At 41.9% G+C, this 17556-nt stretch overlaps 1 protein-coding gene across 1 annotated transcript; it reads right to left on the bottom strand.

The window, feature by feature from the left end:
* Positions 1 to 8163: 8163 nt before the first annotated feature.
* LOC128202761 (collagen alpha-1(VIII) chain-like) lies at positions 8164 to 14295 on the bottom strand. Its single transcript, XM_052903896.1, has 4 exons — positions 14117 to 14295; positions 13168 to 13262; positions 9699 to 9761; positions 8164 to 9162 (listed from the first exon to the last, which is right to left on the bottom strand). Exons 1-4 carry the CDS (start codon positions 14278 to 14280, stop codon positions 8597 to 8599), a joined length of 888 nt encoding a protein of 295 aa, XP_052759856.1. The 5' UTR covers positions 14281 to 14295; the 3' UTR covers positions 8164 to 8596.
* Positions 14296 to 17556: the final 3261 nt, after the last annotated feature.

Here is a 17556-nt window from a genome sequence, read left to right as displayed (position 1 = left end):
GTCGCACTGAGTTATACCTTGCATTGGTAGGAGCCGCGTTCGTAGTGTCGCACTGAGTTACACCTACCATTGGTAGAACCCGCGTTCGCAGTGTCGTACTGAGTTACACCTAGCATTGGTAGGAGCCGCGTTCGTAGTGTCGCACTGAATTACACCCAGCATTGGTAGGAGCCGCGTTCGTAGTGTCGCACTGAGTTACACCGACCATTGGTAGGAGCCGCGTTCGCAGTGCTGCACTGAGTTACACCGACCATTGGTAGGAGCCGCGTTCGTAGTGCTGTACTGAGTTACACCTAGCATTGGTAGGAGACGCGTTCGTAGTGTCGCACTGAGTTATACCTTGCATTGGTAGGAGCCGCGTTCGTAGTGTCGCACTGAGTTACACCTACCATTGGTAGGAGCCGCGTTCGCAGTGCTGCACTGAGTTACACCGACCATTGGTAGGAGCCGCGTTCGTAGTGTCGCACTGAGTTACACCTACCATTGGTAGGAGCCGCGTTCGTAGTGTCGCACTGAGTTACACCGACCATTGGTAGGAGCCGCGTTCGTAGTGTCGCACTGAGTTATACCTTGCATTGGTACGAGCAGCGTTCGGAGTGTCGCACGGAGTTACACCTACCATTGGTAGGAGCCGCGTTCGTAGTGTCGCACTGAGTTACACCTAGCATTGGTAGGAGCCGCGTTCGCAGTGCTGCACTGAGTTACACCGACCATTGGTAGGAGCCGCGTTCGCAGTGCTGCACTGAGTTATACCTTGCATTGGTAGGAGCCGCGTTCGTAGTGTCGCACGGAGTTACACCTACCATTGGTAGGTGCCGCGTTCATAGTGTCGCACGGAGTTACACCTACCATTGGTAGGAGCCGCGTTCAAAGTGTCGCACGGAGTAACACCGACCATTGGTAGGAGCCGCGTTCGCAGTGCTGCACTGAGTTACACCGACCATTGGTAGGAACCGCGCTCGTAGTGTCGCACTGAGTTACACCTACCATTGTTAGGAGCCGCGTTCGCAGTGCTGCACTGAGTTACACCGACCATTGGTAGGAGCCGCGTTCGCAGTGCTACACTGAGTGACACCCAGCATTGGTAGGAGCCGCGTTCGCAGTGCTGCAATGAGTTATACCTTGCATTGGTAGGAGCCGCGTTCGTAGTGTCGCACTGAGTTACACCCAGCATTGGTAGGAGCCGCGTTCGTAGTGTCGCACTGAGTTATACCTTGCATTGGTAGGAGCCGCGTTCGTAGTGTCGCACTGAGTTACACCTCCCATTGGTAGGAGCCGCGTTCACAGTGTCGTACTGAGTTACACCTAGCATTGGTAGGAGCCGTGTTGGTAGGGTCGCACTGAATTACACCCAGCATTGGTAGGAGCCGCGTTCGTAGTGTCGCACTGAATTACACCCAGCATTGGTAGGAGCCGCGTTCGTAGTGTCGCACTGAGTTACACCCAGCATTGGTAGGAGCCGCGTTCGTAGTGTCGCACTGAGTTACACCCAGCATTGGTAGGAGCCCCGTTCTTAGTGTCGCACTGAGTTATACCTACCATTGGTAGGAGCCGCGTTCGTAGTGTCGCACTGAGTTACACCGACCATTGGTAGGAGCCGAGTTCGTAGTGTCGCACTGAGTTACACCGACCATTGGTAGGAGCCGCGTTCGTAGAGTCGCACTGAATTACACCGACCATTGGTAGGAGCCGCGTTCGTAGTTTCGCACTGAATTACACCCAGCATTGGTAGGAGCCGCGTTCGTAGTGTCGCATTGAGTTATACCTTGCATTGGTAGGAGCCGCGTTCGTAGTGTCGCACTGAGTTACGCCGACCATTGGTAGGAGCCGCGTTCGTAGTGTCACACTGAGTTACACCGACCTTTGTTAGGAGCCGCGTTCGTAGAGTCGCATTGAGTTACACCTACCATTGGTAGGAGCCGCGTTCGTAGTGTCGCACTGAATTACACCTTGCATTGGTAGGAGCCGCGTTCGTAGTGTCGCACTGAGTTACACCTACCATTGGTAGGAGCCGCGTTCGTAGTGTCGCACTGAGTTATACCTTGCATTGGTAGGAGCCGCGTTCGCAGTGTCGCACTGAGTTACACCTACCATTGGTATGAGCCGCGTTCATAGTGTCGCACGGAGTTACACCGACCATTGGTAGAACCCGCGTTCGCAGTGTCGTACTGAGTTACACCTAGCATTGGTAGGAGCCGCGTTCGTAGTGTCGCACTGAATTACACCCAGCATTGGTAGGAGCCGCGTTCGTAGTGTCGCACTGAGTTACACCGACCATTGGTAGGAGCCGCGTTCGCAGTGCTGCACTGAGTTACACCGACCATTGGTAGGAGCCGCGTTCGTAGTGCTGTACTGAGTTACACCTAGCATTGGTAGGAGACGCGTTCGTAGTGTCGCACTGAGTTATACCTTGCATTGGTAGGAGCCGCGTTCGTAGTGTCGCACTGAGTTACACCTACCATTGGTAGGAGCCGCGTTCGCAGTGCTGCACTGAGTTACACCGACCATTGATAGGAGCCGCGTTCGTAGTGTCGCACTGAGTTACACCTACCATTGGTAGGAGCCGCGTTCGTAGTGTCGCACTGAGTTACACCGACCATTGGTAGGAGCCGCGTTCGTAGTGTCGCACTGAGTTATACCTTGCATTGGTACGAGCAGCGTTCGGAGTGTCGCACGGAGTTACACCTACCATTGGTAGGAGCCGCGTTCGTAGTGTCGCACGGAGTTACACCTTGCATTGGTAGGAGCCGCGTTCGCAGTGCTGCACTGAGTTACACCGACCATTGGTAGGAGCCGCGTTCGCAGTGCTGCACTGAGTTATACCTTGCATTGGTAGGAGCCGCGTTCGTAGTGTCGCACGGAGTTACACCTACCATTGGTAGGTGCCGCGTTCATAGTGTCGCACGGAGTTACACCTACCATTGGTAGGAGCCGCGTTCAAAGTGTCGCACGGAGTAACACCGACCATTGGTAGGAGCCGCGTTCGCAGTGCTGCACTGAGTTACACCGACCATTGGTAGGAACCGCGCTCGTAGTGTCGCACTGAGTTACACCTACCATTGTTAGGAGCCGCGTTCGCAGTGCTGCACTGAGTTACACCGACCATTGGTAGGAGCCGCGTTCGCAGTGCTACACTGAGTGACACCCAGCATTGGTAGGAGCCGCGTTCGCAGTGCTGCAATGAGTTATACCTTGCATTGGTAGGAGCCGCGTTCGTAGTGTCGCACTGAGTTACACCCAGCATTGGTAGGAGCCGCGTTCGTAGTGTCGCACTGAGTTATACCTTGCATTGGTAGGAGCCGCGTTCGTAGTGTCGCACTGAGTTACACCTCCCATTGGTAGGAGCCGCGTTCACAGTGTCGTACTGAGTTACACCTAGCATTGGTAGGAGCCGTGTTGGTAGGGTCGCACTGAATTACACCCAGCATTGGTAGGAGCCGCGTTCGTAGTGTCGCACTGAATTACACCCAGCATTGGTAGGAGCCGCGTTCGTAGTGTCGCACTGAGTTACACCCAGCATTGGTAGGAGCCGCGTTCGTAGTGTCGCACTGAGTTACACCCAGCATTGGTAGGAGCCCCGTTCTTAGTGTCGCACTGAGTTATACCTACCATTGGTAGGAGCCGCGTTCGTAGTGTCGCACTGAGTTACACCGACCATTGGTAGGAGCCGCGTTCGTAGTGTCGCACTGAGTTACACCGACCATTGGTAGGAGCCGCGTTCGTAGAGTCGCACTGAATTACACCGACCATTGGTAGGAGCCGCGTTCGTAGTTTCGCACTGAATTACACCCAGCATTGGTAGGAGCCGCGTTCGTAGTGTCGCATTGAGTTATACCTTGCATTGGTAGGAGCCGCGTTCGTAGTGTCGCACTGAGTTACGCCGACCATTGGTAGGAGCCGCGTTCGTAGTGTCACACTGAGTTACACCGACCTTTGTTAGGAGCCGCGTTCGTAGAGTCGCATTGAGTTACACCTACCATTGGTAGGAGCCGCGTTCGTAGTGTCGCACTGAATTACACCTACCATTGGTAGGAGCCGCGTTCGTAGTGTCGCACTGAGTTACACCTACCATTGGTAGGAGCCGCGTTCGTAGTGTCGCACTGAGTTATACCTTGCATTGGTAGGAGCCGCGTTCGCAGTGTCGCACTGAGTTACACCTACCATTGGTATGAGCCGCGTTCATAGTGTCGCACGGAGTTACACCGACCATTGGTAGAACCCGCGTTCGCAGTGTCGTACTGAGTTACACCTAGCATTGGTAGGAGCCGCGTTCGTAGTGTCGCACTGAATTACACCCAGCATTGGTAGGAGCCGCGTTCGTAGTGTCGCACTGAGTTACACCGACCATTGGTAGGAGCCGCGTTCGCAGTGCTGCACTGAGTTACACCGACCATTGGTAGGAGCCGCGTTCGTAGTGCTGTACTGAGTTACACCTAGCATTGGTAGGAGACGCGTTCGTAGTGTCGCACTGAGTTATACCTTGCATTGGTAGGAGCCGCGTTCGTAGTGTCGCACTGAGTTACACCTACCATTGGTAGGAGCCGCGTTCGCAGTGCTGCACTGAGTTACACCGACCATTGATAGGAGCCGCGTTCGTAGTGTCGCACTGAGTTACACCTACCATTGGTAGGAGCCGCGTTCGTAGTGTCGCACTGAGTTACACCGACCATTGGTAGGAGCCGCGTTCATAGTGTCGCACGGAGTTACACCGACCATTGGTAGGAGCTGCGTTCGTAGTGTCGCACTGAGTTATACCTACCATTGGTAGGAGCCGCGTTCGTAGTGTCGCACTGAATTACACCCAGCATTGGTAGGAGCCGCGTTCGTAGTGTCGCACTGAGTTACACCCATCATTGGTAGGAGCCGCGTTCGTAGTGTCGCACTGAGTTACACCCAGCATTGGTAGGAGCCGCGTTCGTAGTGTCGCACTGAATTACACCCAGCATTGGTAGGAGCCGCGTTCGTAGTGTCGTACTGAGTTACACCTAGCATTGGTAGGAGCCGCGTTCGTAGTGTCGCACTGAGTTACACCCAGCATTGGTAGGAGCCGCGTTCGTAGTGTCGCACTGAGTTACACCCAGCATTGGTAGGAGCCGCGTTAGTAGTGTCGCACTGAGTTATACCTTGCATTGGTAGGAGCCGCGTTCGTAGTGTCGCACTGAGTTACACCGACCATTGGTAGGAGCCGCGTTCGCAGTGTCGTACTGAGTTACACCCAGCATTGGTAGGAGCCGCGTTCGTAGTGTCGCACTGAATTACACCCAGCATTGGTAGGAGCCGCGTTCGTAGTGTCGCACTGAGTTACACCCTGCATTGGTAGGAGCCGCGTTCGTAGTGTCGCACTGAGTTACACGCAGCATTGGTAGAAGCCGCGTTCGTAGTGTTGCACTGAGTTACACCCAGCATTGGTAGGAGCCGCGTTCGTAGTGTCGCACTGAGTTACACCCAGCATTGGTAGGAGCCGCGTTCGTAGTGTCGCACTGAGTTATACCTTGCATTGGTAGGAGCCGCGTTCGTAGTGTCGCACTGAGTTACACCGACCATTGGTAGGAGCCGAGTTCGTAGTGTCGCACTGAGTTGTACCTTGCATTGGTAGGAGCCGCGTTCGTAGTGTCGCACGGAGTTACACCGACCATTGGTAGGAGCCCCGTTCGTAGTGTCGCACTGAGTTACACCGACCATTGGTAGGAGCCGCGTTCGTAGTGTCGCACTGAGTTATACCTTGCATTGGTAGGAGCTGCGTTCGTAGTGTCTCACTGAGTTACACCTACCATTGGTAGGAGCCCCTTTCGTAGTGTCGCACTGAGTTACACCTACCATTGGTAGGAGCCGCGTTCGTAGTTTCGCACTGAGTTATACCTACCATTGGTAGGAGCCGCGTTCGTAGTGTCGCACTGAGTTACACCGACCATTGGTAGGAGCCGCGTTCGTAGTGTCGCACTGAGTTACACCGACCATTGGTAGGAGCCGCGTTCGTAGTGTCTCAACTACTATTCCTGTCTGTCATTGTCTCAATCATAACCTTATACAAATGATACCATAAATTATATTGGGTCATCAGGCATCAACAGTTTACTGTATGGCTAATGGAATTATCTGAGAAAAGTCGAATACCTAAAATAGACCACGGAACGTAAAAGAATATGTATTCAAGATCAAGCAGCTTTTTAAAATTTTATAAAAATATATTTAGGGTTGAAATCAATCATATTGTATTGTAAATTTTTTGTGTATTAACGTATTTAGCCTGACCGAAGGTTTTAAGATATAACTATGCAAAACCTATTTCTGCGTTTTGCACTTGAAATACCACAGCGTTTAATGCATCAAATGCCCAGATTTACACACTTGTTAATACAAACCCTATTGACTTTGCTCTTTAAAGACAAAAGACTTTCAGAAATGAACTTTACAATATCTAGTGAATATACGTACACATGAACTTTACAATATCTAGTGAATGTACGTACACATGAACTTTACAATATCTAGTGAATGTACGTACACATGAACTTTACAATATCTAGTGAATGTACGTACACATGAACTTTACAATATCTAGTGAATATACGTACACATGAACTTTACAATATCTAGTGAATATACGTACACATGAACTTTACACTATCTAGTGAATATACGTACACATGAACTTTACACTATCTAGTGAATATACGCACACATGAACTTTACACTATCTAGTGAATATACGCACACATGAACTTTACACTATCTAGTGAATATACGCACACATGAACTTTACACTATCTAGTGAATATACGCACACATGAACTTTACACTATCTAGTGAATATACGCACACATGAACTTTACACTATCTAGTGAATATACGCACACATGAACTTTACACTATCTAGTGAATATACGCACACATGAACTTTACACCATCTAGTGAATATACGCACACATGAACTTTACACCATCTAGTGAATATACGCACACATGAACTTTACACCATCTAGTGAATATACGCACACATGAACTTTACACCATCTAGTGAATATACGCACACATGAACTTTACACCATCTAGTGAATATACGCACACATGAACTTTACACCATCTAGTGAATATACGCACACATGAACTTTACACCATCTAGTGAATATACGCACACATGAACTTTACACTATCTAGTGAATATACGCACACATGAACTTTACACTATCTAGTGAATATACGTACAAATACTGTTAATGTTTAAAGTGTTTCGAAGCAAAGTCTTTAACGTACAATATTGCGATTATTTGAATATATACATATATATATATGTTTCGATGTCTCTCTCTGGAACCTGTACGCCCTGAAGCCATACGGTGTACGGGCAATTAATCAATAGCTGAATTTTGGAAGGCATATTCTTTAAAGAAAATGATAATATTTCTTAAATGCCTTAAATACGTATATTACTTTTACCACATAGTGTGCTTTCAACTGTTACCATAACTAGGCAAATTCTGGCTCTAGTTGTTATGATTTTTGTCTTGCAGACTGAATTTTAAAGTAAATAAATCATAATTGATTAAAAAGTATAGCCTTACACCGCATACACGTATCTGACAGACCGATCCGGGGGCTTAAGAGGGTAACACAGAATAGCTTAGTTTATTCCTAAGTAGGTTAGTTGTTTTCTTCTAGACCACAAGAATACACCACCTATTAAAGACCTGTTTTTTCTTTTTTTTCCAAAAAAGATGCTTATGGTCCATGAAAGCCTTGGAACTTTCAATAACTGTTTTATTATGTGATCTATGATTCATGGCAAGTGAGTGAAGTATGGAATTAAGTGGCCATTTCATTCCTTGAGTAGTGTTTCTCGTAATCACTCACTCATAGCCATTTTGAGATATATTTGGAGAAAAAAAAACGTTTAAAATATACATATTGTGATCAGGGTTTTTCTCTCAATCCTATCACTCTTGGTGTTGTTGTCAATGTCACTGCCTCACGCTGACGACACGTTATTTAAAGAACCATATTTGCAGGTCTGGCTGCATGGCGGACAGTCAGGGCGATATAAACGCTCGAATACAAGTATTATCAATGCATGATCAACTAAATAAAGTTGAATGTTATACTTTTACACTCTTTTGATGTCGTGCAAATGTTGCAGCTCAGGTGTTATAACAACTAACGACTTCAATGTATTTTCTACTGTTTATTTCGCCACAGCACCGGCCTCAGATATCACAATACTTTGCTAACAGTGAAAATTACTAAAACTGAGCTGAGAAAATATCGAAATTCGAACAGAGGAAACTATAACCAAAATGTAAAACGCATAAAATGAGTCAAACTACGACGGAAAAAAAATCAATTAAAAAGACCGAGGGAGATGAAAATATAATTAAAATATAAAAAAGGAAATTATAATAAAAATAGTAAAATATAAACTGAAACTGGGGGAAAATGAGGTAACCTAAATAATACAGAAGTGTATGGGTAATGGTTGTAACAAATAAACAGTGTATAAATGAGGAAGAAAGCAAACACAATAAATAAACAGACGTGTGATGTACCAATCCGACCGGGCCGGATTAGTTGGAATTAAATATGCGTGTTAATCAATAACGTATTTAACCCTTCTTTGACATAGGAGCAGCAACACCAGCAGCGACGTATGGGTATCCAGGAGCGCCTTGGGCACCGGGTCGTCCGGGGAATCCACGGTCTCCCTTTGCTCCGGGAGCGCCGGGCATGCCGTACGCGCCCTGAGGTCCTGGATGGCCCTGAGCGCCACGCTGTCCGGGGACGCCAGGAGCTCCCTGAGGACCGGTCTCCCCTGGTGATCCCTGTTCTCCCTGTGGTCCCTGGAGCCCAGCGTCACCTTCTTCGCCCTTGACTCCTGGAAGGCCTGGTGGTCCGAATGGTCCCTGGTCACCTTTTAGTCCTTGAGGTCCGTCGAGTCCGGGAATGCCGGGTGGTCCCTGAGGTCCTGATTCTCCCTTGTCTCCGGGAAGACCGGGGGCTCCGAACCCGCCACGCTCTCCCTGCATTCCCATTGGTCCCTCTGGTCCTTGCTCGCCTTGAAGCCCCTGGGGCCCTACTGGTCCGCGTGCACCCATATCTCCCTTGTCACCTGGCTCTCCCTGAACGCCTGGTGGGCCCATGGGTCCGTCACGACCAGGTGCTCCGGGGGCACCTATAAATGGTAGTTCAGTTGTTATACAAAATGGTTTTTTTTATCAACATTCTGATGTTGAATCTTAAATATGTAAATTAATACGCATAGTGCATTAGGAATATGTATATTTTCTTTATCAATAATGTAAATAACTTTTAAATCCACGAACGGTTTTTCATACTCTTAAACCCTTAGTTTTTTCATTAACTTTCTTCGATTAAGTGTCACTCAAAGATTAGCAAACCCTTTACACTTGTTTTTTCGTTCAAAGAAAATTGCAATTGAAGCTTTACTCAGAACAAAGTAATTGAAATATAATAAATTATTATATTGTTATTAAACTGGTGTTTTCATACTGGTTTTGTTGTTTGGCAGATAAATGTTCAATGTCAAATTACACAGCCAAATATTATGTGCAATAATTTGAAATAAATGATCCCGGGTTGGCTAAGGTTTCAAGCCAATCAAAATACTTCATTTCCGTATTAAATGCTCGGGATTTTTTTTAAATATATTATACAATTGAAAAAAAAAATTCACAGGTTGAGTCTTACCTGCTTCTCCGGCGGGTCCCGGGGGTCCGGCCAGATAGTAGCTTCTCTTCTTCCTTACAACGCCTGCAATAGAAATAATCATGTCAAATATAGCGATATCTATAGATCACATTGAAACAAGACTTCGTTTGGCCTAACCCACTGTTTGATTTGTACATTCTAACCCCTTAATTCCGTATTGTAAAGATGAAAAATAATGACCAACAAAGAGGCTAAACAAATTTCGGATCGCGGGTATTGTTGTGAGTCGGTCGTGTAAGGCCAAACACACTAATTAGTAATTGCGGCCCTATTGATGGGTCATAAATGTAATATGTTGGTACAAGCATTTACCAACAGGTGTTGTTTGGCTAAGGGTAATTCTCTATTATTTTATTTCAAACGCCTTTACGTATGTTTACGTTCTTGTGAGTTAGGTCGTAAGTTCCGAAGAGGCCGTGACGGACGAGATAGTTGGGCGATGTTACATATGTGCTTAAGCAGATAAATATATGTGACATTTGATGTGATGTTTATTATGTGTATAATTATGTATGATATTGTATTCTATGTGATATTAAAATTAAATAATTTGAGCGTGCAAGTAGTCAGGAAATATGAACAGTTTATAAAAAATAAACATAAAGTAAAAACAACGAGATTCATTTCGTAGGTCAGTGTTTGATAATTTAATTTGGTTGAAGTGTTCCACTAAATTAACTCTATCAAGTTTCTTTGAAAAGATAAAATTCAAAGAAACAGCCTCTTTAGAAATCACTTGAACAAGATTGGAAATGTTTACATTATCAGCTTGAAGTCTGACATGTCAAGGCTAATGTAATGCATGTTCACCGTCCTTTCATGACTGGCATGTGGGCAATTCATATTTCCACCTTTACTTATCATAATCATTCTTTAAAGGAGTATTATGATATAACTTTTCCGCAATACCATGAAAATTCATCAATATAGTGTTGGTCATCACGGTAATGGTAAGATAGTCACTGATTATTTTTGAGCGCAAGATAGTTTAGTTATTTTTCGCCGTTCAATGTTGTTAGGTCTGGTTCCTAATACAGAATTGAGAATGAGGTTACGTGCTTGAGTGAACGCGCTAAGTAGGCGTTAACGTCTTAAACGTAATTGCTCTACTTTATTGAAAGACGCCCATAGGCTGGCCGATTGTTTAAATTAATCAAGAGGAGGGCCCGTGAGAACCACTACAATCACGTTACGTAAACAGCGGTGCCGTGAAGCGTTACGACAAAGAACGAATCATTCGGCACATGCGAAACAAATCGCTTAAGTAAATTGTTAATCATTTCGACAATGTGGCGCCTTAGGACTTTGCCGTGTAAGACATTAAGTATCCAGAACATAATAGCAAGTGTATTTATCAAGTCATGTGATACATTAACACCGCAACATTGTTCATGGTATCGAAACATCGTGTTTAATCATACTGACGATAATATTCTAGTAATAATCTCGATTTTTATTGCTAATATACCATTTTCGACAAATACAATACGAAGTCGACAACAACGAATAAGTCATTTTTTTACCGATCCCGTAATGAGTAATGTATGCATCCTCAAATAGTTTCCTACACGTCATTTAGTTATATTATGTTTGTTAAGGATTACTCAAATGTTCGTATTTTATGATAGAGTAATATAAAAACATCATGTTAGAACTATAACAGGGTAACGAGAACATAAACTAACAGGGTAACGCGAACAAATTTCCAACAGAGTAACGCGAACTATAACAGGGTAACAAGAACATAGTTCCAACAGGGTAACGCGAACTATAACAGGATAACGAGAACATAGTTCCAACAGGGTAACGTGAACTATAACAGGGTAACGATAACATAGTTCCAACAGGGTAACGCGAACTATAACAGGATAACGAGAACATAGTTCCAACAAGGTAACGAGAACTACAACAAGGTAACGATAACATAGTTCCAACAGAGAAACGCGAACTATAACAGGGTAACGAGAACATAGTTCCAACAAGGTAACGCGAACTATAACAGGGTAACACGAACTATAACAGGGTAACGCGAACTATAACAGGATAACGAGAACATAGTTCCAACAAGGTAACGCGAACTATAACAAGGTAACGATAACATAGTTCCAACAGAGAAACGCGAACTATAACAGGGTAACGAGAACATAGTTCCAACAAGGTAACGCGAACTATAACAGGGTAACACGAACTATAACAGGGTAACGCGAACTATAACAGGGTAACGGGGACATAGTTCCAACAGGGTAACGCGAACTATAACAGGGAAACGCGAACTATAACAGGGTAACGAGAACATAGTTCCGACAGGGTAACGCGAACTATAACAGGGTAACGCGAACTATAAAAAGGTAACGCGAACATAGTTCCAACAGAGTAACGCGAACTATTACAGGATAACGCGAACATAGTTCCAACAGGGTAACGAGAACAAGGTTCCAACAAGGTAACGCGAACTATTACAGGGTTACACGAACTATAACTGGGTAACGCGAACTATAACAGGATAACGAAAACATAGTTCCAACAGGGTAACGCGAACATAGTTTCAACAGAGTTACGCGAACTATATCAGGGTAACGCGAACATAGTTTCAACAGAGTAACGCGAACTATAACAGGGTAACGCAATCATAGTTTCAACAGAGTTACGCGAACTATAACAGGGTAACGCGATCATAGTTTCAAAAGAGTTACGCGAACTATAGCAGGGTAACGCGAACATAGTTTCAACAGGGTAACGCGAAAACCTACGATATTGATATGTTTGTTTTGTAATGCATACGTGTAATACAATACAGTGTGTGTTGTCTTGCATACTTTAGTGTTTGACTTTTGAACCTGCTTTAATCAGAATATTCTAAGACATCAGGGAATTTCTAGACTTTACTTTATAACTAGGAGTTGATGTCAAAATAAAACAATGTTAACTAGGTTAACGAATCCAATCAATGAGTTTGAGAAATGGCACAATGATTTAAGCCCAAGAAATAAGCTTGTTCTCAGATAGCTACATTAACTTCAATGTTAACTTCTGATCCCTGTTGACCCCATATAATGTTGATATCATTTGAAAGGTTGCTGTTTACAAACATATTACTTAAATGACAAAAAGTAAAGTATGCTTAAAATTATTGCAGTTAGTACATTTCTTATAAATGAAATCGGACATACAATTATTTAATTGCAATCTTTGAAGGATTGTTTGATATTTCAATTTCAGTATTTTATTACATTTTCTTTCTTCTTTTTCTCCACACAATTTGTTTAAAGTGACACCAAAATGATCGGCACCCCAATTTCACTCTTGGTATGTAGGATACTTTCAAATACAGGTATCACTACTTGTTCGGGTTACAGCCTTAAAACGGTCAGAGACAACTACTTAGTATACAATGTAACACCTCTTGCTACGTTAGGCATTTAAGCCTAAGCTAGCACTGAACACTTACCCTCCTCGGTTTCGTCAAGTTCCCTTTCGAGTTGCTCGAGCTTTTCGAGGACTTCAGACCTCATTTTGTTGTTCAACTCCATCTGCTCCTGGATTCTGCAATACACAATTACATACACAATACAGATTCTGGGTGATGGATCCATTGGTTAAAGAACAATAATAAAACAATACAACCAATACAAGGTAGGAAAATTGCTGTCTCGCTTTGATAGAGACCCAGGTGCTCACTGACAGAAATGGTAGTGAATTAACACCCCTACAGTCAGCATAGGCCATATTCTATTTTCACGACCCTTAAGGACCACTCAAGCAGGCCAATACACTAAGCGTGCTCTATATGAACTACACTAACCTTTTATATTAAGATTTTGTTTTTGATGGCATACACAGCCATCCATGTTATTCCAAACGTTTTAGCTAAATTAAAGCTATTTTCCACACATTTTTACAGATGGAAAGTTTTTTTTTGTCCTGATACTGCGGAATTGTATATACAGATTTTTAATGCGGAATAGGGTATTATAAATATTTATAGATTAAAAATTTAGCAGAAGCTTAACTCAAACACGGATGACTGGTAATATAATCACCTTGCAACTCAAGTGTTCAACAAAACGTATTGCAAAATAATTTGGCTTAACTTCAATGTCAAACATCGTAAAACAAACTTGTTATTCCGTTGAAGTTGTTTCTTCGTTCTGCTTACTATAAACGTACCAAAATTGGCAATTGCAGGCAAACGAAATATTACAATGTTAAAAAATCATTTTACCAACAAATCTGATTACATGAAATTCAGATATCAAGTCCTTCTCAAGTCGATATATATATAGCATTATATAATTGAAACAGAAACAGAAACAGTATTTCAACAACAGCAACAACGCAACATGTTCATTCACAACACAAGCACGATCACACATATAACACGCACATTGTCCACTTACTGTTTAAGGCTCTCCTCACAGTTAAGAGTGACCATAGCGGTGGTCCAGCCGGCCAGGGCCAACAATAACACACACTTGATCGTCATTGTGTATGTGAAGCGCGTGAGCACATCGACTGATGAGGCCAGCCGACTGGCTGGGCTTATATACCGCCTCTGTTCCATGCTCAATTACCAACATATCTTTGATAGTATCTTGAATCTTGGAAGCTTTGAGCTGAATGTTTTCTTTCATGATGTAACTAAATAGTCCTGCAACATACATATATTTAAAGTAACGTAAAAAATAACGAAACTAAAGGATAAAAACACATGAAAAAAGCATTGTTTCAGCAAATAGGGGTTATCATAATGTTTTGAGTCATTTAAGAATTCACTATGTTGTGGTTTGAAGAGGAGTTGTAGTTGAATGGTGATAAAACATCTCCTGTGTGTTGACTGTTGCTCTAGAATAACGTAAAATAAACAAACTGTTCATACAAATAAGAACAGTCATTTTTGCCTGGTTCTAGAGCATTCCATTCATGCAATTATTATCAAAACATAATTAACTTGCTTACAATATGATAGCTAAGACGTTATTTCGCTGGCGTGTTCTTACTCTTCCCCAATTCATGAGATTGATTATGTTAACCCGAGTCCAAAAAGGGTCGCAGTGTGTTTGCCTTCGATTGAAGGAACTACATAAAAAGTAACCACACAACACAAAGCTGATGAAGTAAAATCCATAGTTACTTTCTATAGTTTTATGGCAAACAAAACGGATTAAATAGTTGTGTCTACCCGTCGTTTTTTAATTTAAGTCCAATTAATTTTAAGGTACAAAGGCGTCAATCTAGTCTGGTGTGGGTTAGAAGATGATCGAAAATACTGCATACTATTTCTATTTGTCTTTTGAACCTCTAGGCTGGAATCGGCATATGCCTTTCTCCTATTCATTTGTAAACTGGAAATTCTTTTGAATGATAATTTGAAATAAAATTTGAAAGAAGAAACAAGTCACATAGTAGGGCCAACCAAATTAATGATTTATTACTGATGCTACTCGTAAACCAAGTTTGACAAATGGTTCCAGTATTCTAAAATCTTAATGTAGATTAGTCAGAAACCAAACCCATAGCAAGTCAGTATGGGTGTTGTATTATTTATTTTACAAGGCGATTCGCCTCCTAGAGTTTTGGTATTAAAGCAATCAGGAGGTTAACTTATGACAGTTTGTGTCTTTGACAACACAACTTTATAATTATGCTCTGTCAGGTATAGGAAGGTGTATGACTTCTCGGAAGGAATACTAACATTAATCATAGTTTAACCATAAATGGAGCATTAGTTTAAGAAATGGTCTTTAAAACACGTACTTGCCCAATAAAAAGAAACGTTTTTGTATTCGGCATACCAAATGTCGCCAAGGTAAAGTGTAACCAGGGAGAGCATAATAACTGTCAACATCCATCACGTTCCGCCTACAAAACATTTCTGGACAATGGTTGGGGCAATGTTAGAAGTCTAGTATAATGAAGAATTATTGTTTGAATATAAAACATATTCATCTAAGTAAACTTTCCAATAAATTAACTGCAATCATGCTAATTGTGCACATGTTTTCCTCTTGTGTATTCGTATCTTATTCTAAAGTTTAAGTAATTTGACGGAGAATAATTTTTTTGTTTAAATTCACATACTTTGTTTTTTATTGCTGTTGGCTTTTTACCGGGACTACAAATTAGTTTGTTATTAATAAAGACTATAAGTATATGTGTTGTATTGCGCGGACATTTCAAATACTCAAAAGACAAAATTATACATATTGACACAGTTTTTTGTTTTGAAAAAAAGTATTCATTGAATCGAATTAAAGATAAAAATCATAAGTATTCACAGAAAACATTGCATAGACAAGGATTAAGCGTGAGTCAAGTTAAATCAGGTTAATGATAATACACTTTGTATTAAACATTTTGAAACGGAGTCATTTGTGGTGCCTGGATAGTGGGTGTGAATGCGTACAGTCATATGTAAGGATGTTTCTTGACAAATAGTTCTGACACCAAGAAAACACAACCATTGTCAATAGTGATGTAGAGAAAGCAACAGGACAGACGTAAGACCTTTGTCTGCGCTTTTTCACGGTGTGGTCACATAAGACACGGACTGTTTTTAACGTTGAGAGTACGTTAACGTGTGTAACGAGTGTGTTGTGTTAGAGTTTCTCCGTGGCATGTATTGTGACTTTGCTAATAATGCCCCGGGATTTTCTAAATAATCACACTCATAGCAGCTAAAATGTATTTGGCGATGTCTTTCACCACGGATTTGACGTTCTTTCTGATTGTTGATACTAATCATGCAGAACTTGAGTAGATCAGGATTAAAGAATGTTGACTTTAAATATTTGAAAAAATAAAAACCTGTTCTGATCACTGTTCTCAGAAAACTGAAGTTTTATGCGTAAAATTCGATGATATTCAGCAATGAACAACATCATGTTTTTGGTTTTAGATTAGTGTTGTAATTAAGTGTTCCTTCGTACTTTCTTATAATAACATTGTTTTCGACAACGAAATAACAATACTGATAAGGTTATATTTTGAAAATTAAGAATGATTATATTTGTTAAACAGCCAATAAAACATTCGGACGAGCAAATGAAATATGTTTGTTTTAGCGCTTTTTTAATTTTTGATCACAACACCATAGGTAATTTTATCATTCATAACAACTTGTATACATATAAATTACATGTGACTCATTTGGTCATAACATAAAGATATTTTTATCTAATTGAATTGAAGTTAGCATTCAATGAAAAGAAAGCTTAATCAGACAAGATGAGATTCCGCCTTATTCTTTCATTAACTATTTCAATACAGAATATATCTTTATTTCTATTGCTTGTTTCTTCATAAATCAATGTGCAGCCTAATATTCATAGATCCGGTATAATATAGCACTTAATGTTTATGGTTAAATTTATTATTTGATTAAGAAACACAAGGTATTTTTATTATTATTATTATTATTATTATAATTATTATTATTATTATTATTTTTATTATTATTATTATTATTATTATTATTATTATTAAACCAAGAGTGCTTGCAATAAATATTTCCATATGGGCAAACACTGCAAAAACCGATGATATCTTACGAAATATATTGCTAAATAATTGATATAAATTAACCACAATGTGCATTTTTTATGAAATAAATTTAGCTGAACCTATTTTATTTTTTTTAGTTAAGAGCAATTATATTGAAATTTAATGATTTGTTAACGTTTATTTAACAGAAAGTAATACAATCGAATAAATATATTGTTACCATACATGCACGTTGACATATTCCATTGCAACCGTTATGTGTTTGACGTCCATGTACATTGTTCAAAATGTCTGTCTCATGTCTATTTATTACTGTACAGTTGTAAATGTTCAAGTT

The sequence above is a fragment of the Mya arenaria genome, chromosome 2 (genome assembly GCF_026914265.1).
Source record: "Mya arenaria isolate MELC-2E11 chromosome 2, ASM2691426v1".
In the NCBI taxonomy this organism is placed as follows: Eukaryota; Metazoa; Mollusca; class Bivalvia; order Myida; family Myidae; genus Mya; species Mya arenaria.
The sequence above is the reverse complement of the archived record's forward strand: the minus strand, read 5'-3'. Positions and strand labels throughout refer to the sequence as shown.